A 25,698-nucleotide genomic window follows, 5' to 3' on the forward strand; every position below is an offset into this window, starting at 1 on the left:
GCTCAGGGCAGATCAAAGTGCACCTGTGGAGTACCTCAATGCAGACTGTGTGAATGACATAGTACGCGTCATGCAGCCAGGCTTCAGAAGAAGAAGGACAAAGATGGCCAAAAGAGTAAGCGCTGCATCCGGAGAACGGAGACACCCATTTGACCAGTCTGCACCGAACCAACTGTTTAAGTGAGTATTATAAAGTCATTTTTACTTGCTACACAGCGGCCTGGTTTTATCTGATTTCTTTAAATAAGAGACTTTACACATTGAGGGGAAAAAGGATCAGTAGACTTGGAACAGTTATTTCAGGAGAATATCTTTAACCCTTTCACGACCGGCCGATTTTTCGCTTTCCGTTTTTTTTTTTCGCCATTCTTTTTCTGAGAGACGTAACTTTTTTATTTTTCAGTCAATATGGTCATGTGAGGGCTCATTTTTTGCGGAACGAGCTGTACTTTTAAATGAAACCATCAGTTTTACCATATTATGTACTAGAAAATGGCAAAAAAATTCCAAATGCTGAAAAATTGCAAAAAAAGTGCGATAGCACTATGGTTTTTGAGATATTTTATTCACTGTGTTCACTATATGGTAAAACTGATGTGTGGGTGTGATGCCTCAGGTCAGTGCGAGTTCGTAGACACCAAACATGTATAGGTTTACTTTTATATAAGGGGTTAAAAAAAAATCGGAAGTTTGTCCGAAAAAAGTGGCGCACGTTTTACGCCATATTCCGTGACCCGTAGCGTTCTCATTTTTCGGGATCTTAGGCTCAATGACGGCTTATTTTTTCCGTCTCGAGCTGACGTTTTTAACGGTACCATTTTTGCGCAGATGCTACGTTTTGATCGCCTCTTATTGCATTTTGCGCAAAAGTTGTGGCGACAAAAAAACGTCGTTTTGGCGTTTGGAATTTTTTTGCCGCTACGCCGTTTACTGATCAGATTAATTGATTTTATATTTTGATAGATCGGGCGTTTCTGAACGCGGCGATACCAAATGTGTGTATATTTTTTATTTTTTTAACCCTTTAATTTTTAATGGGGCGAATGGGGGGTGATTTGAACTTTTAGGTTTTTTTGTTTTTTTTTAATTTTTTAAAACTTATTTTTTTACTTTTTTTTTTTATTTTACTAGTCCCCCTAGGGGGCTATTGCGATCAGCATTCCGATCGCTCTGCAGTATCTGCTGATCACAGCTGGAAGGCTGTAAACAGCAGATACGCTGTCTTTCTCTTTTGCTGTGCTCCGGGCACAGCGAAAGTGAAACCAATTCATGTGTAGTACAGGAGTCATCACATGACCCTGTACTACCATGGCAACTATCGGGAGTCACGTGATCGCGTCACGTGACTTCCGGTTTCGGCGGTAAGTAAAACTTTACCGCGATTGCGCTTATAATGGCGCTGTCATGTATTGACAGCGCCATTATAAGGGGTTAATCGGCACGAGCAGATAACGATTCTGCTCGTGCCTAGCAGGCACACATCTCAGCTGTGAAAATCAGCTGAGATGTGTGCCGATCGCGGCATGCTGCCGCCGGAGGACCGCGGGCAGTAAGATTATGTCATTTAGGACGTAATTTTACGGCCCGCGGTCGTTAAGGGGTTAAAAGCTTTGAACAACTTCCGTTTGTGCTTAGTCTATCCCACAAAATCTTCTATCACTACCTGCAATTAAGGCACGCCTTTAAATAAAAAAAAACCTATCATCTGTAACAGTTTGTGAACACACAGTCATTCACAATATCGCCTCATCGGATTCTACTAGATTTCACGTATCTATATGCAACTGTTGTTGATTCAGTCTGCGACAAGTATAATGGAGGTTAAGTCTAAATGGTAAGCTGAGCTGGGAGATATCTCTTTGGAACAATGGAGAGAGATCCTTGAGCTAATCCCAAAGTTATCACATATATATCTTGTCCACAGTGTGTATGGAACCCCAAGCTTCCTTTTTAAAATAGGTGTTCACCCAAATGCAAATTGCCCTAGGTGTGGCAGCGAGAATGGTCACTTTAATGCACATGATGTTGGAGGGTGTTTCCATAGAAGCCTTTTGGAAGGGAGTATTAGATCTTGTGAAGAGAGTATTTCAGATAAGACTTAAACTGTAGCCCAGAAGATGTACCTTGGGTCTTTGGCAGATTACGTAGACATAGACTCTCCAATAGCTGAAGGCATCTCAAGAATTTTTTTTTCAGGCACATAAACTTTTGGCATATCATTGGCTAGTTCTGAACCCTCGAACCTTAACAGAATTGAAGAATAAAGGGAATAATATATTTATGGAGAAAGGAGTGTATCAGAAGAGAAATGCTATGCCTAAATATGAGTCAGTATGTGGACCCTGGTTTGCCTTCCTACGTATTAATAAGATATAGAGTGAGTGGAAAAGAGGAGGAATAATGAGAATTAGAAGCCTATGATAGAATAGTTAATGAGAAATCCGCTCTTGGTGACATGGATGAATATGGTCTCTAATCAAAACGGCTAGTTAATATCAATTCCTGCTGCTTTATTGTTATTTTTTATTAGTTTATGTCTATATATACAAGGTAGCATAGGAGAAGGAATTAGAACATTCAACACACCAGGCAGGAATAGAGATACATAAACATGCATAAAGTGCATATACACTGATACCAGAAGCCTCACCAACAAGATTGTTGAATTAGATTTAACCCCTGCACTCCCAAGCCTGTTTTCAGCTTCCAGACGAGGTACATTTTTTTCCATTCTGTGCAGTGTCACTTGATAATGTAATAACTCTAGAACGCTTCAACAGATCCTAGTGATTCTGAGAATATTTTTTATCGTGACATATTGTACTTCATGTTAGTGGTAAATTGAGGATGATCTATTTTGCGCTTATTTGTGGAAAAAAACAGAAACTTGGCTAAAATGTAACAATTTTCAAACTTTTTATTTTTATGCTTTTAAAACAAAGAGCGTTGTCACACAAAATAATTAATAAATAACATTTACGACATGTCTACTTTACATCAGTGCAATTGTTTTCCAGCAATTTCCAATTTTTCCAACAAAACTTACAAAACCATTTTTATATGGACCATATCACATTTGAAGTGACTTTAAGGGGCTTATATAACAGAAAAAAAACAAAAGTGACATTATTCTAAAAAGTGCTCCCCTCAACGTGCTCAAACCCACATCCAAGAAGTTTAACCCTTCTGGTGCTTCACAGGAAGTAAGACAGTGTAGCTAATCTGGGTCAAAAAGGGTAAAGGTTGACATTACTGTCCCTGTGGATTATGTCGATTGGACTAAGGATTTTTTTTTTATAATAAAGAGGAAGTCTCTAAATGTATTTTTTGTTTTATTTCTAATAAAAAAAATTCTCAGGTGTTATGTTTTTTTTTTTACTTTTTACTAGAAATTCATGGTGGCCATGTCTAATTTGGCGTGACACCATGAATTTCGGGCTTAGTACCACCTGAGAATACAAAGTTGGTATTAACTCCTTTATTAAAGCAGGCTGACAGTGAGGGGAGGATTTCACTTGCGACTTGCATTCCATTACCCCGAGAAGCCTGATGCTCTCAGGACAGGAGCGGTCAGCTGCATGGAAATACATGCAGCCCTACTCCTGTCGGGAGATTGTGCGCCGTGATGCAATGCGACACTCACACAGTGACAATCAAAGTTCAGTTAACAGAACAGGACCTTTGATGACGTCATAGTTATGTGACCAATCTGTAACCAACGAGGTAATACAACATTCACACCTGACTGGTCACATGGCCATGACGCCATGGATGGTCCTTTAGTCAGTGCTGGTTATCGGGAGGGCACAGCAATGATCGGACTCAGAAGCAGAAGCGCCGGGAGACAGAGTATGCAGGACGTGTCGTGGGACCTGTAAGTAAAATCATACTGCTTATTATTAACTATATTCTTTATTTTACAGCCCCCCCTCCAGCCCAGATTAAAGAGTAAAGCCGAAGATTGGTGATCGAGCGCAAGATCGTGTTATTTCGATCCCGATCTTTACAAAACGATTGGGCGAGGATCACGATCCTGACCACTGGGGGGATCGCCCATCACTAATGATGAAGCATTAAATAATTACAGAGAAAATCAATTAAAGGCAGCAAAGATTGAGACAAAGAGGTTCATTGCCAAAATAGTAAAAAGAATCTAAAATTATTCTTCGGCTATATAAACAGCAAGAAACTCAAAAATGATACTAATGGCTGCTCAAAAATAATGTGGGAGAAATGGTGGAAGAGGATGAGGGAAAGACTAATCTACTAAACACTTTTTTTCTCTACAGTATTTACACAAGAAAATCCCATGACAAATGACATGATCAGGGATACTAGAAATTCTTAAATAAATATCACCGGCTTAAGGCAGCAGGAAGTACGGCGCCACCATCTCAAAATCACTAAAGTAGACAAATCCCTGGGCTCGGATGGCATACACACCCAAGTTATCAACACCGAGGAGAATAATTTAATATTACAGAGGGTTAATGTAAACTGGAAGCTTAAGCTGAGAAATGACAAATAAGGGAATGGGTGAATTACAATACCAACACAGGTTATCAAACTTTGGGTCATTCAGATTGGAAAGACAAAGGCTCTTAGCAATATTAGTACAATATACAAATATATAAAGGGACAATACAGAGCTCTCTTTATTCTTTTTACACCTAGGCCTGAGACAGGGACAAGATGGCATTCTCTAAGTTTAATCAGTCACAGATGGCAATTTTTTACTGTAAGAGCAGTGAGACTGTGTAACTCTGCCTGCCGCATGATGTTGTAATGGTTGGGTCACTGCAAAAGTACAAGGAGGCCTGAATGGATTTTTAAAAAAATAAATAAATATCGCACTGAATTCTCTAATTGGACTTTGATCCAGGGAACCTGTCTAGTGTGGTATGTGGAGTTGGGCAAGAATTTTTCCCCAAATATGGGGCAATTAGCATCTGCCTCATGGGGTTTTTGCCTTTCTCTAGATTAACATGTTAGCTTAATGGTTGAACAGAATGGACTTATGTCTACCTTCAACCTTAAAAATTAAGATATGGTTTCATAGTCTTATATCACATAAATCTGCTTCTTTCTCGTCCTGGATGAAGTTTTCATTCCCAATTTATGGGTAAAATCTAAAAGCTACTGTAATGCCCTGCACATGACGTAAGCAACATAGCTAAACAGGAGAACTACAAGAGAACATTACAAAGTGGAGGTTTTTTCTATTATTATTATACCTATTACGTAAAGGGTTATTTCCATCTCCAAGATTCTATCCCTATAAGGCTGCTTTTACACATCCGTTTTTTGCAGTCCGGCTCAATCCGGCTCAAAAATCTATGCAACGGATGCGGCTAAAAAAACGGATCCGTTGCATAAGTTTTTCCATGCGGCCCCTCCATTTTCTGACGGATGCGGCTTGATACTGAGCATGCATCCGGCGTCCATAGGCTTGCATTGTAAATCGCGCCGCATTGCGCCAGATTTGGAGCGATGCAGTTTTTTCACCGCACAAAAAAACGTGCCAGGCAACGTTCCATCTGGCTGCCGCATTGACTAAATATGTCGCATCCAGCAAAAAACGGACACAACGCAAGGACATGCGGTACACTACGGCGCTAATGCAATTCTATGCAGAAAAAAACGCAAGCGGCGGCAAAAAAAAACCCAGTTGCGTTTTTTGTGCAAAGCGCCGTATTGTGCCGCTCAGCAAAAACGGGATGTGTGAAAGCAGCCTAAGTGAGTCGGATTTTCTCATTACTGAGATCATTACAGTTGCTGCTTGTAAAGTTTTATGGAGAGGGAAGGAGGAAGTAAAAGCTAGAGAAAGATACAGATATTCTGCTGTAAGGTCTCCGGAAACTATAGGGCTGTGTCACATGTTGCTTTTTGCGTCACTCATTTTTTTTTTTTTTTAACAGAAAGTGCAGTGTTTTACAGTCCAGCAGATTGAATTAGATTTTTTGGAATCTCGCGCACACGCGGCTTATTTTTTCTTGTAGATTTTAACCTTCAAAGCGTTTTTTCAAATCTACTGAATGTCATTTAAATGAATGGTAAAAAAATGCAAGCAAAAACACATGAAAAACGGACACAGAAATTTGAGTATTTTACACAGCATTTTTCCTGTAAACAATGTGGTTTTTTTAGGCTGAAAAATTTGCTGCAACTACTAAATATATGAACAGACACTTATAGTTCTCCATTGAACTTTGCGCATAGACTGTCTATTTTAGTAATGGGACAATCTGTAGTCACCAGAGAGCGATTTTAACAGAAAACTGTTAGGCTATGTGCCCACGCTGCCGAAAATTTGCCGCAATTTTTTTTCGCAGAAATTCCGCAGATTTTTCAAAAATCCACAGTACAACGAGTCCCCAGCCATTTCTATGGCATTTGGGGAGTGCTGTGCCCATACTGCGTTTTTTTTCCGCAGCGGAAATAATGCGGATTTCCCTGTGGAAAAATCTGCAGCATGTGAATTATTCCTGCCGATTTCTCCGCAGGGTCCCATACTTACCTGCCTTGATAGAAGACACCGGAGTCACTTCCTCCGATACAGAGGAGCACGGTGGAGCCAGGAGCAGGATGGAGGAGGTAGGCGGTCATGTGACAGCCAGAGCTAGTTCAGGCCCACCCAACTTCTCCGGCAATGTGCAGACAGACACGGCCGGAGAGTGAAGTACTGCGTGATGGAGGTAAGTATGAATGCCCCCAACACTCCAGCACTTGTTCTGCATTGAGGATGCAGTGCCAAAGCCATGGTACTGTATCCTCAATGCAGAATGACCGCAGCATATCCGTAGGACATTCCGCAATAAAACCGCAGCATATAAACAGACAAAGTTCTGCGATTTTCTTGGAGCTCCTGCGGATATATCCAGAGGACACTTTCCCCTTGGTCACATAACCTAAAGGGGGCTTTACACGCTACGAAATCGCTAATGCGAAGTCGTTGGGGTCACGGAATTTGTGACGCACATCCGGCCGCATTAGCGATGCCGTTGCGTGTGACACCTATGAGCGATTTTGCATCGTCGCAAAAACGTGCAAAATCGCTCATCGGTGACATGGGGGGGTCCACTCTCAAATATCGTTACTGCAGCAGTACCGAAGTTGTTCCTCGTTCCTACGGCAGCACACACCGCTCCGTGTGATGCCGCAGGAACGAGGAAACTCTCCTTACCTGCCTCCCGGTCGCTATGCGAAGGAAGGAGGTGGGCGGGATGTTACATCCCGCTCATCTCCACCCCTCTGCTTTGATTGGGCGGTGGTTCAGGGACGCTGCTGTGACGTCGCTGTGACGCTGAACGAACCGCCCCCTTAGAAAGGAGGCGGTTCGCCGGTCACAGCGACGTTGCCGGGCAGGTAAGTATGTGTGACGGGTCTGGGCGATGTTGTGCGGCACGGGCAGCGATTTGCCCGTGTGGCACAACAGATGGGGGCGGGCACCCACGCTAGCGATATCGGTACTGATATCGCAGCGTGTACAGCGGCCTTTAGGCTTCTATTAAGGGCATGACAAAAATACCAGTAGAAAACACAATTACATTTTCAAGTGTAGATTCCCAGCATTTCTGCACTAATAACACAGTAAAAAAAAAAGTTGTGTCAAATCAGCACGAAAAACAACTAAAAAAGAGGAAATGCATGAAAATATACAATATTGGTTTCGTTACGGGGAAACATGGCCTGGAATGGTTCTCCAGATGTAAGGTTTTTATGCCTTGTTAGAACCAAGATGCTTTCAAGCAACATATATAATGTGTATTACTTATAATAATGCACCCACCATAATATAATAGAGTCCACAAATATGGTCCTAGATTAGACCAAAAGGATATATATGTGGGGGTGTGTATTAAACAAAAAGCACCCATAAATTGTAGGCAAAAATATAGCAAATACAATACAAATATTATTATGACTATGACTTGCGCAGGTGAAGCTGCTTCATAGCAATTATACGTGTGGGGATTGCCTCCATTGACAATTTACTTAGCATACCTCTGGATTACATATTATAGACCTCATTTGACCTGATAGAATGGTGTTTGTTTAGTTACCCATGGGCGTTAATTCTATACAGTCATGGCTGAACGTGTTGGCACCTTTGAAATTGTTCCAGAAAATGAAATATTTCTCACTGAAAATTATTGCAATTACACGTTTTGTCATACACATGCTTATTTCCTTTGTGTGCATTGGAACAACACAAAAAATAGAGGAAAAAAAAAAAGACAAAAATTGGACATAATTTCACACAAAATCTCAAATTGTCTCTCCAGGAAAGAAGACAAACTCTAGCGCAGCGCCACCTATTGGAAGTGGCGATCCTAAAAGTCAAAAGTGGATTTTAAACAATCCTTTGCATATGACTTAGGATTTATGCCAGATAGGAATCCCAATTTGCAGACACGGTGTTTCGGGGTGCTTGCCCCTCGTCAGTGCAAAGTATGGGGTGTCTGATCTGGCTCATGGACACACAATCGCAAAAATTTGTTGGACAAAATTGAACTTAATATTTGGTTACACACCCTTTGGAACAAATAACTGCAATCAATCGCTTTCTATAAACATCAACGATCTTCTTACTAATCTCAACTGGAATTTTTGACCACTCTTCTTTTGCAACCTGCTCCAGGTCTCTCATATTTGAAGGTGCCTTCTCCCAACAGCAATTTTAACATGTCTCCACAGGTGTCAATGGGATTTAGATCTGGAATCCTGGCTGGCCACTTCAAAACTGTATAGCACTTTGATTCCGTACATTTCTGGGGGCTTCTTGAAGGATGTTTGGGGTCATTGTCCTGCTGGAAGACCTATGAGCTAGAACGCAAACCCAACTTTCTGACGCAGGGCACTACATTCCAACCCAAAATCCTTTGGTAATTTTCAGATTTCATGATAATTTGTACACAGTGAAGGCACCCAGTGCCAGAAACAACAAAACCATCCCAAAAAATCTTTGAACCTCCACCATATTCGTCTGTACGTACTGTGTTCTTTTCTTTCCCGGCCTCATTCCATTTTCAGTAAACAGTAGAATGATGTGCTTTACCAAAAAGCTTTTTGTCTCATCTGTCCACAAGACGCTTTCCCTGAAGGATTTTGGCTTACTCACATACATTTTGGCAAACAGCAGTCTAGCTTTTTGTGACTCTGTGTCAGCACTGGGGTCCTCTTGGGTATCCTCACATAACATTTCATTTTATTCAATTGTCGATGGATAGTTCGGACGGACACTGATGCACCCTGAGCCTGAAGGACAACTTTAATTTCTTCGGAACTTGATTGGAACTGCTTATCCACCATCTGGACTATCTTGTGTTGTACACCCAATGCCAAGATTGAGTCAACTTCTCTTTTTTTCTGGTTTCAGGTGTGATTTTTACATTGCCCACACCTGTTACTTGCCACAGGTGAGTTTGATTGGGCATCACATGCTTGAAACAAAGGTGTTTACCCACAATTTTGGAAAGGTGTGAACAAAATTTTGAGGGTTATGACTGAAATTTTGATCAATTTGCCTTCTTTTCCTTTTTTTGTTTCTTTTTACAATACATACAAAAGAAATAATCACGTGTATGACAAAACGTGTATTTCCAATAATTTTCTGGGACAAATATTTAATTTTCTTGAATAATTTCAAGGGTGCCAATAGTCACAATGGCATATAGCATAATACTTAGGACTACTCATTTATGTAACATATATATGCGCGAACTATGATTGGTCATCTATGTTGTGAAGTCACCACGAGTGCTGAACCTACAGAGCCGTGGTTCAATGTGCACATCACAGGTCTGCTTCTCTCACACATGGCCGGTGAAGCAATATCCTATGTTCCCATGTTCCTGCAGGCACACATCAACCTCAGCTAAACAATCAATCTGGTCTAATGATAGAGCGCAGGCGAAACGCTTCTGGTAACGATGAGATATTTTCTGAACAACACACGACTATCCCCTGAGCATTTCATCCAAATCCTAATTTTGTCTTTCTCATTTCAGTTATAATTGATTCCATTTACAAAGTCACAGAAGGGAGGCAGTCTGAAATCTTCCATCGCCATGCAGAGGGAAACTTTGACCCTACTTGTTGCTTTACCATTTACCATGGTAACCATATGGAGTGTCTGGATCTCATAACATCCAACCCAGAGGAAGCCCGGACTTGGATTACAGGGTTAAAGTATTTGATGGCTGGAATAAGTGATGAAGATTCTCTAGCTAAAAGGCAGCGGACTCATGATCAATATCCTTTAGTAATACCGAATATTCTGTTTCTTCCTAAGGGTTAAACATCTGCCTGCTCAATATGCATGTAGTATATCATGTATAGAGTGTTGCGTTATTATAGATGAGTGGGGAGAGTTGAATACTTGTGAATATTGTGCATAAAAGTATTTTATTTTCTGACTTCTTTTAGTTTTCATCATTTTCAGCCGTAATTTTAGACGGGAGACTAATTCTTTCTTGAAACACATTGCCAAGAGTAAATTTTGGACTTATGATTTATTAACCCCTTCCTGTCATGGTTCAGGTTTTTTTCAGTTGTTTCCTTCCTTTTTTCCAAGTGCCAAAGCTTTTTGATTTTTCCATCCACATAGCCATGTCAGGGCTTCTTTTTTATGAGACAAGTTGTACATTTGAATGACTCCATTCCTGTTGTCATGTGATGCACAGGAAAGCGGGAAAAAAATTCCAAGTGCACAATTGTTTTTGTTTGTTTTTTTTTGTTTTTTTAATTGATGTTTTCGTGCATATTTTTTTCTCTTAAGGAATGAAAAAAAAAAATCTTTGAAAAAAAAATAATAATATAAATAATATAAATAAATAAATACAAATGTACCCATTTACCGAGACCCCATAATGCTTTAAATGTTTTGGTTATGGGGCTCTGTGAGAACTTGTTGTTTGTGCCTCAAGGTGATGTTTTTACTGATACCATTTTTGGTTAGACACAATGTTTTGATTGCCCCTTATTGCTTTTTATTTCAACCTTGCGGTACCCCCCAAAAGAAACAGTTCTGGCTTTTCAAATTTTTTTTCTTGATATCTTTTTCTTGTTATATTTTTCTTTATTTTGGTAGGTTAGACCCCTACGAATGCAGCAATACCAAGTATGTTTTTTGTTTTTTTTTCATTTGTTTATTTTATTTTTAATTAAGCAAGAGGGATGATTTGATCTTTTGTGTTTTATTGTTTTTTTCATATTTTTAAAAATATTTGTTTTACTCTCTTTAATAGTCCCCTTAGGGGATTTTAAGCTGATATCATCTGATTGCTTGTGCTATACATAGCAGTGCATCAGCACTGCTAGCTATAGCGAAAATTATGATCTCCTATGAACGCCAGCTAAATGTAATGAGAGGAACCGGGGCCTTCAGCAGACCATCGGTTGTAATGCCAACCCATCGTTACCCCTCAATCACGTGATGGACACGTCAATGGGGACGCTTGGAATGACAGTGCATGTTAAATGCCGCTGTCAGAGAATGACAGCAGCATTTATCAGGTTAACAGCTTATACCTATAACATAGGACAGTTGAGACCTGGCTGCTAGAAAATTGAAAGGTCTCTAAATTGGGGGACCCCTTGTCTACAAAATGACCACAGTGGGGAAGGGATCTTATTGAGTGTTGGCTAGGCATATGCCCTGACATGCCATACAATATTATATTAGGTGTATGAAAATAAATGAATTTTCACTTGTCTTTTCTACACCTTCTACAGAATGGTTTGGATCACACTTGCCAATGACTTCATACAACTGCTCACCTCTTCGCCAGTTTTGTTAAAAGGCAGTCTATCACCCTTAAAAGCTTATTAAACTACTTACACACTTATAAAGAAGGAATTACCATTATACAAAGCAAACAAGCAGTATAGATTTTAATGTTTTATTGACTTAAAAAAAACGACTTTTATCTCACAGGCCAGTGAGGGAGCTTTGTTGCACTCTTGGTGTGGAAATATCTCAGTGCACCATTATGCCCCCTCAAAATGCTTTCTGAGTACTATCTATATATATAATTGCCTTATTCTGTCTGTCTGTCTGTCATGCTCCAAAATTGTGTCACGGTGACATTGTGTCACCGTGACATGTCCTTACGGTGACACAAAGCTGATTGGCCGCTGGGTTCGCCATGGCCCCGCCCCCCCACACGGATTGGCCTCTCGCCCCGGCTGCGCCCCCACACGGATTGGCCAGCCGCTCGCCCAGGCTCTGCCCCCCCCCACAGATTGGCCTCTCGCCCCGGCACCCTGCAGGCATTGGCAACTCGCCCACGCCACGCCCCGCCCCCCTCACGCAATAGACGTTAGCTCCCCCCCCCCCCCCCGCATTGCCCGAACTGACACGGTCACGGAGCCACGAATCCCAGGTGAGTACTGTACTCCCCCCCCTTTCCCTCCTCACCAACGGGAGCCCACATCAGCGTACGCCGCCGCCGTATGCTGGTGTTGGCTCCCGTGCGAGCGGGGGACGTGTTGCGCTGGTAACCATGCTTGCATAGTTACCAGTAAATCAAGGTCCTGCAGCGGCGGGACTTCCACACGCACAAACATAACAGCACACACACACGCATACACACACACATCAGATCGCACTCACTCTCACAAACACCTCACACACACCTCACACACACCTCACACACACCTCACACACACATCGCATCCACACACTCACAGCATCCGGCGATATCGCTTGCTTCTCGGCCTCGATACTGTGCTGTGAGCTTCCAGGACCTGCCGGAGGATCACATGGCCAGAAGCATGTGGTATCTCCGGATGTTGTGACTGTGAGCGCGTATGTGCGATATCGTCAGTGTCTGTGTGTGTGAGTGTATGCGATCGGTTGTGTGTGAGTGTATGCGATCGGTCGGGTGTGTGTGAGTGTATGCGATCGGGTGTGTGTGAGTGGATGCGATCGGGTGTGTGTGAGTGGATGCGATCGGGTGTGTGTGAGTGGATGCGATCGGGTGTGTGTGAGTGGATGCGATCGGGTGTGTGAGTGTCGGCAGAGGAGCACGGCGTGCTGGAGGAGGCTGGGAGCAGAGAGGCTGATCATGGGGAAGGCTGGGAGAGGGAGGCTGATGCTGGGGGAGACTGTGAGGGGAAGGCTGATGCTGGGGGAGGCTGGGAGGAAGGAGGCTGGGAGGAGAGAGGCTGATCCTGGGGAAGGCTGGGAAGGGGAGGCTGATGCTAAGGGAGGCTGGAAGGAGAGAGGCTGATGCTGGGGGAGGCTGGAAGGAGAGAGGCTGAGGCTGGGAGGAGAGAGGCTGATGCTGGGGAAGGCTGATGCTGAGGGAGGCTGGGAGGGGAAAGCTGATGCTGGGGAAGGCTGGGAGGACGGAGGCTGGGAGGAGAGAGGCTGATCCTGGGGAAGGCTGGGAGAGGGAGGCTGATGCTGGAGGAGGCTGGAAGGAGAGAGGCTGATGCTGGCGGAGGCTGATGCTGGGGGAGGCTGGAAGGAGAGAGTCTGATGCTGGTGGAGGCTGATGCTTGGGGAGGCTGGGAGAGGGAGGCTGATGCTGAGGGAGGCTGGGAGGAGGGAGGCTGGGAGAGGTAGGCTGAGAGAAGAGAGGCTGATGCTGGGGGAGGCTGATGCTGGGGGAGGCTGGGAGAGGGAGGCTGATGCTGGGGGAGGGTGGGAGGAGGGAGGCTGGGAGGAGAGAGGCTGATGCTGGGGAAGGCTGGGAGGAGAGAGGCTGATGCTGGGGACAGAGAGGAGAGGCTGATGCTGGGAGGAGAGAGGCTGATGCTAGGATGAGAGAGGCTGATGCTGGGAGGAGAGAGGCTGATGCTGGGAGGAGAGAGGCTGATGCTGGGGGCAGAGAAGCTGATGCTGGGGGCAGAGAGGCTGATGCTGGTGCAGCATGGGGGATGGAGCACGATGGGGGGGTGCGCAGCATCGGGGATAGAGCATGATGGGGGGGTGCGCAGCATCGGAGATGGAGCACGATGGGGAGTTCACAGCATGGGGGATGGAGCACGTTTGGGAGTGCGCAGCATGGCGGGTGGAGCACGTTTGGGAGTGCGCAGCATGGGAGATGGAGCACGATGGGGGGTGCGCAGCATAGGGGATGGAGCACGATGGGGAGTGCGCTGCATGGGGGATGGAGCACGATGGGGAGTGCGGAGTATGGCGGATGGAGCACGTTTGGGAGTGCGCAGCATGGCGGATGGAGCACGTTTGGGAGTGCGCAGCATGGGAGATGGAGCACGATGGGGGGTGCGCAGCATAGGGGATGGAGCACGATGGGGAGTGCGCTGCATGGGGGATGGAGCACGTTTGGGAGTGCGCACCTCCCCCCAAAACACACACACACACACACGCGCGCGCGCACTGCACAACACACCACACACCACACACACACACACACACTGGGAACCACAAACAACTGCCCTACACAGACACCCACACACACAGACAACGCTGCGCACACACAGCACCCAACACACAAACACCGTGGCACACACAAATATACGCACATACCGCACAACACACACATTGCACAAAACATACCTCTCCCCAAAACACACCACACACACACAAACCGCGCAACACACACACAACGCTACAGACACACAGCGCTCCACAAACAACGCAACACACGCAACACACATACAACACCGCTCTCACCCCCCGTCACACCCAGACAACACCCAGAACATGTACAGCCCCTACACAAACACTTGGTAACTACACACAACAACATCTATATATATATATATATATATATATATAACAAAAATCATACATGAACTACACAATACGTAAATTCTAGAATACCCGATGCGTAGAATCGGGCCACCTTCTAGTCCCTAATATTGATTGACAGCACTCGCTTGCTCAGGTCGAGTGCTGCCTGAATTCAGTCTGTGGTGTAGTGACGCCATATACCCTCCATTTTTTTTTTTTAAAGAAAAAAGTTAGCAGAAAACGTGAACAAAAAAAAAATCTGCTGCTTGTCAATTAACTACAGTCACTTCATCCATTTTCTGTTTTATACTTAAAGGGAATATTATCAGGCTTTTGCTACACCATCTGAGATCAGCATAATGTAAAGACAGAGACCCTGATTCCAGCGATATGTCACTTACTGAGCTGTTTGCTGTCATTTTGATAAAATCACTGTTTTCTTTGCTACAGATCTAGCAGTTATACAGAGCTCATGAATATGCTGGACTACCTGCAGCACATCAAGTAGTCCTCTAATGATAATATACTGCTCATTAAACAGTGATTTTATCAAAACTACACTAAGCAGCCCTGTAAGTGACACATCACTAGAATCAGGATCTCTGCCCCTATATTATGCTGCTCTCAGATTAGATGGTAAAAACCTGGTGAGGAGATTTCCTTTAATTAGGCAAGATAATAAAGTACCAAATTGCAAAATTAACGTGCAATGAACTGGTCTTGGAGTAGAAGATTTATCACTTGGCAGATATAACATTAAGAGTGAAGGCAGGGAGATGACCCGGTGGGAGCTCTAATGGTGGTCCTATTCAGACATTTTCCCTACAAACCAGTATTAACGGCTAAATAGAATTTAATAATAGCGCAACTCAAAGGCTTTTGAAGTGGTGATATCTTGGCGTAGGGGAGATGTACCATTGAAGCAGTGTAATTATTCTTGCAGCCCCTGTTATATTCCATAACGTTGGGATATACATACTTCGTTTCATGTTTAGTACAGGCTTGACTTTTCATTACTCTGCTGAATAAGTTGCCACATTAATAGCCATCTAAATAATCAGATTTATTTAATGTAATAAGGAATATATAATCATATATATTATATTAATATGAGAATAAAATGAGCAGCTGGAAGTGTTGTGTGTGAGCCGAGCCCATCCATGCTCCAGCTGGCGGTGAAACTTGACAAGAGCCACAGAGGAATAGGCTGCGGGAGACAGGGGTGGGAGACGGCTGCTATTGTGCAGATGAAGTGCAATACTGGGACCACGGGCGCACAGAGGGGTGGAGATTGCATCACAGTCTAAATCTGGAATCTTTCATGTTTAGGTTGTTGTGTACTCTGATTTTGGACATTGAGGAATAGTCTAGCTGTGAGAAACGATGCCTAGCCATATGTAGGTTTTGGTAGCCCCATATACATATGTCATCTTTAACCAAACTAAATGAGCCTGGAAATGCAGTAACTGTGTTTCTCTACTGAGACACATTTCACATCCCTTAAAATGCAAAAATGGAAAAGATGAACTAGGCGCCTTGTGGTCGACACAAACATCCATTGGAAAGTATATTAACGTGTTTGTTAAAATTTGCATGCCAGGCATTTCCGAACTCTCCCAGTGGACTCATAAATGCTATTAATTCAGTGGAGGCGGCTTACTTAATTAAACATTTATGAGCCTTTGCTGGAGACCTTAGAATATTTAAATGCGATCGTGGAGACAACCGTAGATTCAGATCGGAGGACGACGCTGCAGATTCTCGCTTTATATCTTCTTATTGTGGTACTGTTTCTATTATATGTTACTTGCTTTGCTCATTGGTGAAGTTCTTAGACATGATTAAGGCCAAAAGCACATATTGAAAGCAAATACCTCGATTCATTATTTTCAATTTGATGCAGTCACTTTTACATTTTGTATGGTTGTATGCAATGACTTTTTTTGTGCCAAATTCTTCAAAATAGTGCACGTGGGTCATGAATTTGTCACAAGTCTTTCTAAAAAATGCACTAAATTGAAAAATGTCCAGAATTCTTACTGCAGGCAGGAAATTTAGTGAGATGCACATTTGGTCAGTCACATATCATGAATCTGGATCTGATGCTACTTTACTGAAAATTGTCAGGAAGTCAATCTGTGCCTCCACATTCACTGGCGCCATTTTACCGAAGCCCACCGGGAGATCAATCAGCGCAAGCATCGTCCAAGGCTAAGATGGCACAGGCTGAAGTTCTGAACAGGAGGAAGATGGAGACATGAGACACAGGCGGAGGAGCTGGGGCAGAGCCGAAGACCCTATACTCAGTCCCTCCCCAATGCACGGAAAGCTTAGCAAGCCCAAACTTCAAATGCTGATTATATAACAACCAGTTTGTTTATTTCTTCACTGACGGTATCCATTAAATCAGTATAACAGCACCGTTATGGTCAGACTTTTACATGCATGATCCTGATGACAAGACCTCTTTAAGCTACTAAATAAAAGCAAATTACTCAAGAAAAGGGGACAAACAACACCGATGAATAGGGGACCAAATGTAGGTTTTGTTTTGTATTTTCAGCCATTAAAACCATTGACCAGTAGAATGAATAAAAATAATAATCTTATCACAATGTCACCTGTCCATGGTGTGATTTATTTAGCAGAAAAATGAACAATCAGATTTTAATTCCTTCATGACATATGACAAATATTTATATAATATGTCGTGTTCTCTGCTTTTATGCTGGCTAACATGCTGAGCCCGCATCTTTCCCCGCACATGATGGCTTATTTGGTCAGCTGTCATGTGCCTCTAACAGCCTCAGGTGGATTGGAGATCTGCACACAGCTGTTAACTAGTTAAATTCCTCTGTCAATCTCGGACAGCGGGATTTAACACGCGGCGGCAGGGGGGCACGTCATTCCCCACTCCCATTGGTGCGCCTGTAACATCAATCCGGTGGGCCAAAGAGTTGTCATGACAGCCGGGGGTCAACTGATAAACCCCTTGTCTGTCATGACAATCCTCCTGTGAACGTTGGGTCACTTAGGTGATCATAATTTCAGCTATATAGGACAGTGTGGATGCACTGCAATCGGGCGATCACAGGTTCAAGTCCCCTAAGGGGACTAGTAAATACAATAAAAAGTTTAAAAAGAAATAGTTTTAAAAATATGAAAGGAAAAAAAACCCCACAAGTTCAAATCACTCCACTTTAGCCCCAGTAAAAATAAAACAATTAAAAGAAAATTAAAAAATTTACATATTTGGTATCACTGCGTTCAGAAATGGCCAATCTGATCGGTAAATAGCATAATGAAAAAAATCAAAACGCTAAAATTATTATTTTTTTGTTTGCTGCAGCATTATCATGCAGTAAGGCGATCAAAGTATCGTAACTACCCCGAAATAGTATCAGTAAAAACTTCAGCTTAGGGCACAAAAAATAATCATTATACAGCACAAGATCCTGAGAACTTTGCGGGTCTTGTAAAATGACAACAAAAGCAAATTTTTTTTTTATTCTTTCAAAATTTCAGAATTTGTGCTTGTACAGAAAAACGAGGCACCTTCATGTATCTGGAAATTGCATCCAAGGATGAATCAGACGTGCAAATATACAATTCTCTTCCTGAGATCTTGGCTGATTTCTTTTACTTTCCCATGATGCTACACAAAGAAGCAGGGTGTTTCAGGTGTGCATTAAAATACATCCACAGGTATGTCTAATTAACTCAGATGTTACCAGTAAACCTATCAGAAGCTTTCAAAGACATGACATCATCATATGGGCTGTACAATATTGTTTAAAGGCATAGTACTCTTAAATGGGCTTTACACGCTACGACATCGCTCAAGTGATCTCGTTGGGGTCACGGAATTTGTGATGCACAGCCGGTCGCTTTAGGGATGTCGTTGAGTGTGTCACCTATGAGCGATTTTGCATCGTCGCAAAAACGTTCAAAATCGCGCATCGGTGACATGGTGGTCCATTCTCAAATATCGTTACTGCAGCAGTAACGAAGTTGTTCCTCGTTCCTGCGGCAGCACACATCGCTCTGTGTGACACCGCAGGAACGAGGAAGCTCTCCTTACCTGCCTCTCAGCCACAATACGGAAGGAAGGAGGTGGGCGGGATGTTACGTCCCGCTCATCTCCGCTTCTATTGAGCGGCGGTTCAGTGACGCTGCTGTGACGTCGCTGTGACGCTGAACGAACCGCCCCCTTAGAAAGGAAGGCGGTTTACCGGTTACAGCGATGTCGCAGGGAAGGTAAGTAGTGTGACGGGTCTGGGCGATGTTGTGCGACACGAGCAGAGATTTGCCCGTGTCGCACAACCGATGGGGGCGGGTACCCACGCTGGCGATATCGGTACCGATATCGCAGTCTGTAAAGCGTCCTTTAGTGTATGTAAACTTTTGACTTTGCAGAAAGTAATATAAATGCCTTAAAACACTATCTCTCTTTCTGTCTTTCTCTCTCTCATTATTCTGGTATTTGGCAAATATAAATTATTTTGGTTTTTAATTGACCTAAAACGGGAAAGGTTTATTCTGATTTCATGTCGGATAGTGAGAAAAACCTGCAGATGTGTCATTTTAGATAGTGGATGTAAACTTCTGGTTTTAACTGTATTTCACACGCTGTATATATATATATCGTAATCTTATAATTTTAGTTTAACATATTAGGCCTATATGTTTGGGTATAATGAATGACTTTAGCTGGACTCCCACAGCTTCTATAATTTTATTACTGAAAGATTTTAATATTTTTGTTGGTAATTATAAGTAAAGGGGGCTTTACACGCTGCGACATCGCTAATGCGGAGTCGTTGGGGTCACGGAATTTCTGACGCACATCCGGCCGCATTAGCGATGCCGTTGCATGTGACACCTATGAGCGATTTTGCATCGTTGCAAAAACGTGCAAAATCGCTAATCGGCGACATGGGGGTCCATTCTTAAAAATCGTTACTGCAGCAGTAACGAAGTTGTTCCTTGTTCCTGCGGCAGCACACATCGCTGCGTGTGACGCCGCAGGAACGAGGAAGCTCCCCTTACCTGCCTCCCGGCTGCTATGCAGAAGGAAGGAGGTGGGCGGGATGTTACGTCCCGCTCATCTCCGCCCCTCCGCTGCTATTGGGCAGCGGTTCAGTGACGCTTCAGTGACGTCGCTGTGACGCCGCACGGACCGCCCCCTTAGAAAGGAGGCGGTTCGCCGGTCACAGCGACGTCGCCGGACAGGTAAGTATGTGTGACGGCTCTGGGCTATGTTGTGCGGCACGGGCAGCAATTTGCCCGTGTCGCGCAACAGAGGGGTGCGGGTACCCACACTAGCGATATCGGGACCGATATCGCAGTGTGTAAAGTAGCCTTTAGTCCATTAAAAAAGCTAAAATATTATTACAGTGCTCAAACATACCTTGTATAAATGTCACTGTACTTTACAAATCTGTATCATCAGTGACATGAGAACTCTTGCAGGAAAATCTTATTGTAGGATATAAACATGTGTCCAGTTATTTTGCAGACTGCCTTCTTAGCGTATGTTCTAGTCATATTTAGGTCAGATTTCTTTCTTTTATCACTTCCTTAATGGATTCATACATGGGTAAAACAGACATTCGAAGAAGCCGACAAGAATGGAGATGGATTACTGAACATAGAAGAAATCTACCAGCTCATGCATAAGCTTAATGTGAATTTACCTCGCAGGAAGGTCCGGCAGATGTTCCAGGTTAGTGTCTGCTTGGATATGTTATACACGAACAAAACACCTTTGTGATCACCTCCGCAATTTTTTACATTAAAAAGCCGCTTTCCATTGTGATGTATTCATTTTTGTCCACTTTTGTATCACTACGATAAACGAACATGAATCTTTTAGTGCCATTTTGTATTACATGTGCGTTACTTTGACTGGTTTAGCGATATCAAAGTGAGTTATAAACAAGTTAATATTGTTATCTAAGATATTTTGCCACATTAAAAACATTATTTACTAGGCAAATTGTTCCCATTTTAGTTATATAAAGCATTTTTATTCTCCATAATGGGTTCAGGATCATAGCTGTAATAGATATCATAGGAGGAAGAAATTTAGGCAGTTTAGATAATGTTTTCCTCTACGGGTACAATGAATTTGTCTATTACTGCACATTTTTCTCAATCATAGATGGTTGTGTAGAAACACACATTTTAGATAGTTATAACACACTATAAAGAAAAAGACATGGATCGCACATCCCAAAAAAATATAATGATCTAAAGCCATTAGGCAAAAAATTAAATAGAACATGAGGTTCTTTGTTACCATTCTGATCAGATTGTATTAAGCCACTGCCACGTCATGGCGAACCTATTGAGTGGGTCCCTAATCTAAAACTTATAGTGCGGCACTGTGGACTAACCACTGCTGCAGCGACAAAGCGCCAGCAGGGCGGGCGACCTGGTGCCTCACAGCGCCCATGCTGCAAGGCAAAGCCCCCAAGGCTCCAGGCCACACCACCCCACTGACACGACACCACCACAACAGCGGCCACCACACAGTACCAGCACACTGTGAGAGGAGCTGTGCACTCACCTCCCACTGGCTCCCATATGTGAACTGGGAGCAAAAAAAGGCTGACCCCTCCTGCAGTCTCCTGCTGATTAAAATCGCCTGTGCCAAATGGGGGGAGTGCAGATCCAAGAAAAAAGCAGAGGGGGATAGAATGTTGTATTAACACACTATAAAAAAAAGATTTTAGATAGTTATAGTGGCTTGCCAGCAGGAGTGATCTGCTATATTCACCACATATGGAATTGACTCATCATATATAGAAGAGGCCTCATCACATATAGGACAAGCCTCATCACTTATAGGGCAAGCGTCAGTCCATATACAAGAAGACTCCTCACATTTAGAACAAGCCATGTCACATCTAGGTTCAAATCTACTTATTTAAAGAACTATCCTTAGCACATATAGATCAAGCCTTTTCACTTATAGAACAAGCCATATTGAATATAGGACAAGCCTCAGCCAATATAGAACATGCCGCATCACAATATGAACAAGTCACATCACATATAGGATAGTCGTCATTACATATAGGATAAGCCTCAGCCCATATAGAACAAGCCGCATGCCATAAAGAACAAGCCCCAGCACATATCGGACAAGCCTCATCACATATAGGACAAGCTTACTTACATAAAGAACTAGCCTTAGCACATACAAGACATAACTCCTCACATATAGGACAAGCCTGATCACATATCGGACAAGCCTCATCACATATAGGACAAGCTTACTTACATAAAGAACTAGCCTTAGCACATATAAGACACAACTCCTCATGTGTCGCCCTGGGCAAGCCAGGGGACACAGATAACAACACCACTACACCCCACACTCCAGGTAGGCACACCTGCTAACCAGAAATCCTTGTTGCCTCCCTCCAGGAGTCTGTGATGCACACCAGGGGGTGGGCCAGGCGGTTGGCTCCGCCCACCAAGGAGCTCACAACTCTGGAGGCAGGAAGTTACCAGGCAGTCGAGTCAGAGACATGAAGGAGTGAACAGCAGAGTAGCCCGGGTAGGGCAAGAGTGCAGTCAGCTCAGGGACGAGCTTAAACAAACAAGAAGTGAAAGTGAAGGAAAGGAAAGTGGAAAAGGAGGAAAGCAAGAAGTGGTGACAGAGCAGAGAGAAGGAGAAGCCTGAGAGCCCAGCTGTGTGTAGGGCTAGAACAGCAAGGTCAGCCACGGCGGTGACTGTCCGGAGGGGGACCGTTTGGAAGTTCCTGGAAGGACCCCGTTGGCTGTGTGCCCGGTGGTCTGGAGCAGTGTTCCGAAGGACAGTCAGCACCAGGGCAGGGGCCTCTCGGACCCCGGCAAGGCTAGGAGTCGCCCAATTTGCCGAATCCGTCAGTGAAGGGGACGCAGATCCCCCAGCAGCAAAGTCCCGATTGACGGCAACAGCCCGACCATTACCGGGGAGACACCGCCACCGCCAAGGCACCAGTTTCCCCAGGGCCAGCGCCTGCGGGCAAAGTGTAGAGCTCCTCCGGCCCAGATTGCAGTCGGGGAGCGGGTAACCGGAGGGAATCCACCGCTACCATCAGTCAAACAGGTGCAAGGAAGAGAGACGTCACCGTCACCTACCGGGAGTGCAGGTGCAACCGTCTGTGGGACCGTCCTACCAGCCGTTGCTTTACCGTACAAACTGTGTCCGTGTCTCAGGCTGAGTGAGTACCACAGTGCCGCAAGGCACAGCGCTGCCCCCGCGTCCCTGCGCCCTCCAGGCCCTACACTTCACATCTCTTCACTGGGCCCCGGGATCACCAACCCCTACCCACGGAGGGGCAACACAACACCTGGCTGCTCCCATCACCATCCCCGGGACCCTCACACTGAGCAGCGGTGGTGCCATCACCACAACCGTGGGTGGCGTCACGAACTATAATCCCAACAAACAACCCCCTTTTCACTCACGGGCGAGGAGTGTCGCTCGAGACACCCCGGGATCCGGCCCGCAGCTCGAGCCACCAGGAGCAACTGCCGGACCCGAGCAGAAGGGGTGAGCGCGGTGCGCTGACACCCTCCTCCCCGCCCGCGACAACTTGGCGCTGTGAACAGGATCTTACCGCTCTGCCGTCAGGTAGAGGTGCGCCTTGTTACCGCCGGAGGGATCCGGCAGAAAAATTTCAGAAGCCGCCATCTTTGGCGCGAAAAGTTCCCGCTCGAGCGTCTTCTCGAGCAGTAGAGGCGCGAAGGCCAAAACCCCGCCCCGAGAGAGGAGGGGCCGGAAAGAGCTAAGGGGGACGCGATGGCGGCTGGCGGCATGTAGTCGCCGCTATAAAAGCAGGGACGCAAGGACTCTGCAAACATCCCGTTCCTGGAAACAAACGAACCAGCCGTCATGTGGATGCCGTCCCGCGACACCGTGCCCCCCGCGCCTGGAACCGCGGCGTGGGTAGAGATCCGGACCGCGCAGCTCTACCAACGGCTGCAGGTGAAGATGCAGCTCCTCATGGAGGAGTGGGAGGCCGACATGGCGGACGTTGTAGCCACCGTGCGGAGACGCGAGGAGGAAGCGGAGAAAGGGAGGGTGAGTGACCCACGTCCCGACGCCCTTGAGGGGCCGGTCATCGCGGCTGTGGGGCCCGGTCCAAGCCCTCTCCCTTCGCCGCCTCCTTCGCCACCCGTCCCGGAGGCCGTGACCCCGCCACTAGGCCTGCTACCACCGCAACCGGTAGCAGTACCCAGCATCCCCGCCCAAGCGGGCCAACCTGTAGCCGGAGCCCGCAGCAAGTCCGCAGTGTTGCCGTGGAAGACTCCGAAGACCGAACCGGAGGCATCCCCTGAGAGACTCCCCGAGCCGGAGCCGATGACCCGCTCCAGGCCGAAGGCCCAGCAGCGGAAAGCCCCTAGGCCCATCCCCCACACCTCGGCTGAGGTAGCGCCGGGTTGTTGCTGCAGGGCAGCGCCCAAGGCCATGACACCGCGGGATACGCCACCCACCTTCCTGACAGTGGGTAACGTTCTGGATGTCCCGCGGGGCCCGACCCGTGCGCCGGTGCTGGCAGCAGCGCCGTACTGGGATAGGGAGCCGGTACCGCTGGGCCTGGAGATCGCCGAGAGAGAAAGGAAGAAGGCCGAGCTGGTGGCCAGAGCGATCCGTGAGAAAGAAAATCTCCGGCAAGCGACCTTCCGTGACCGGGGACCGCTGCACGAGGGACAGGTGAGGCGGTTTGATGTCCGCCGGGGCTACGGGTTCATCTATGAGCCGGGCCTGGAGGCCGAGGTGTTTGTAGCCCGGCGGGGCGTGCATGCTCACCTGCCCGAAGAACATCCCGGCCGTAACCTGATGCCGGGAGATATTGTGCAGTATACCCGGCACTTTGGGGAGCGAGGATGGTTTGCGCTGGACGTTAACCTCAGGAGGGGCCCGGAGGCCCGAGCGAGCGCAGACCTCTACCCCTTGCCAGCAGCCCCAGCGCTTGAAAGACCGGAGTAGGGCAATGGAGGCCCGCAGCACCGTCCCCGTTGGGACCACCTGCTTGTTGTGTTGAAAAGTTTTGAAAGATGATATGAAAAGATGATGACCGAAGAAGTCACCTGATTTGTTGTTGATTTGCAACCGGCTGGAGCCGGCACCGTTGTCCCCGTGGGGACCGTTTAAAGTTAATGCATGGGAACTAGCCATGGACAAGCCCGTGAACTCTGCAGGGCAACCACAAACGTTAGTGGCTTGTAAATATGTTGGGTACCGTTACCGTTTCCGCAGTGCCGCCTCCGGAGAGGCAGGTTGGAGGGAGGGCCCTGAGCAGAGCAGGCCAGGGCCCAGCCACCAAAGGAACCGGTGGCTACCCTCTGGAGGGAAGGACAGATCCCGCTCGGGTACCGTGTGCTGGACTGTGGGTCAAGGGGTGCTGCCTGGGCTTTAGGGGCAGCATCAGGGCCAGGTTGCTTGGGTGGGAGAGAGCGGAAACCGTGACCGTACACCGTTGAAACGTTAAAAGTAAAATGTGCCTCCCGTCTTGGGAAGAGTTGATTGAAAATGCTTATGTTATGTTTAACCCTGTTATCCCCTTTTTACAGAAAAATAAAACCGGTGTAGGACGGCAGCCCGCGGACGGTCTGCATTTTGCTAAGGGGGAATGTGTCGCCCTGGGCAAGCCAGGGGACACAGATAACAACACCACTACACCCCACACTCCAGGTAGGCACACCTGCTAACCAGAAATCCTTGTTGCCTCCCTCCAGGAATCTGTGATGCACACCAGGGGGTGGGCCAGGCGGTTGGCTCCGCCCACCAAGGAGCTCACAACTCTGGAGGCAGGAAGTTACCAGGCAGTCGAGTCAGAGACATGAAGGAGTGAACAGCAGAGTAGCCCGGGTAGGGCAAGAGTGCAGTCAGCTCAGGGACGAGCTTAAACAAACAAGAAGTGAAAGTGAAGGAAAGGAAAGTGGAAAAGGAGGAAAGCAAGAAGTGGTGACAGAGCAGAGAGAAGGAGAAG

The 25,698-nt window shown here is 45.7% G+C and overlaps 1 protein-coding gene across 3 annotated transcripts in view; it reads left to right on the forward strand.

Moving 5' to 3' along the window:
• PLCH1 (phospholipase C eta 1) overlaps positions 1-25,698 on the forward strand; it is a 232,913-nt gene that overhangs the window by 82,495 nt on the left and 124,720 nt on the right. For all 3 annotated transcript variants that reach the window (XM_075340717.1, XM_075340716.1, XM_075340718.1), the window contains exons 3-4: positions 10,011-10,254; positions 20,303-20,432. In XM_075340717.1, coding sequence (XP_075196832.1) covers positions 10,011-10,254; positions 20,303-20,432 — 374 coding nt within the window. The remainder of the gene's footprint in view (positions 1-10,010; positions 10,255-20,302; positions 20,433-25,698) is intronic.

Source organism: Anomaloglossus baeobatrachus, chromosome 3, assembly GCF_048569485.1.
Source record: "Anomaloglossus baeobatrachus isolate aAnoBae1 chromosome 3, aAnoBae1.hap1, whole genome shotgun sequence".
NCBI classification, from domain to species: domain Eukaryota; kingdom Metazoa; phylum Chordata; class Amphibia; order Anura; family Aromobatidae; genus Anomaloglossus; species Anomaloglossus baeobatrachus.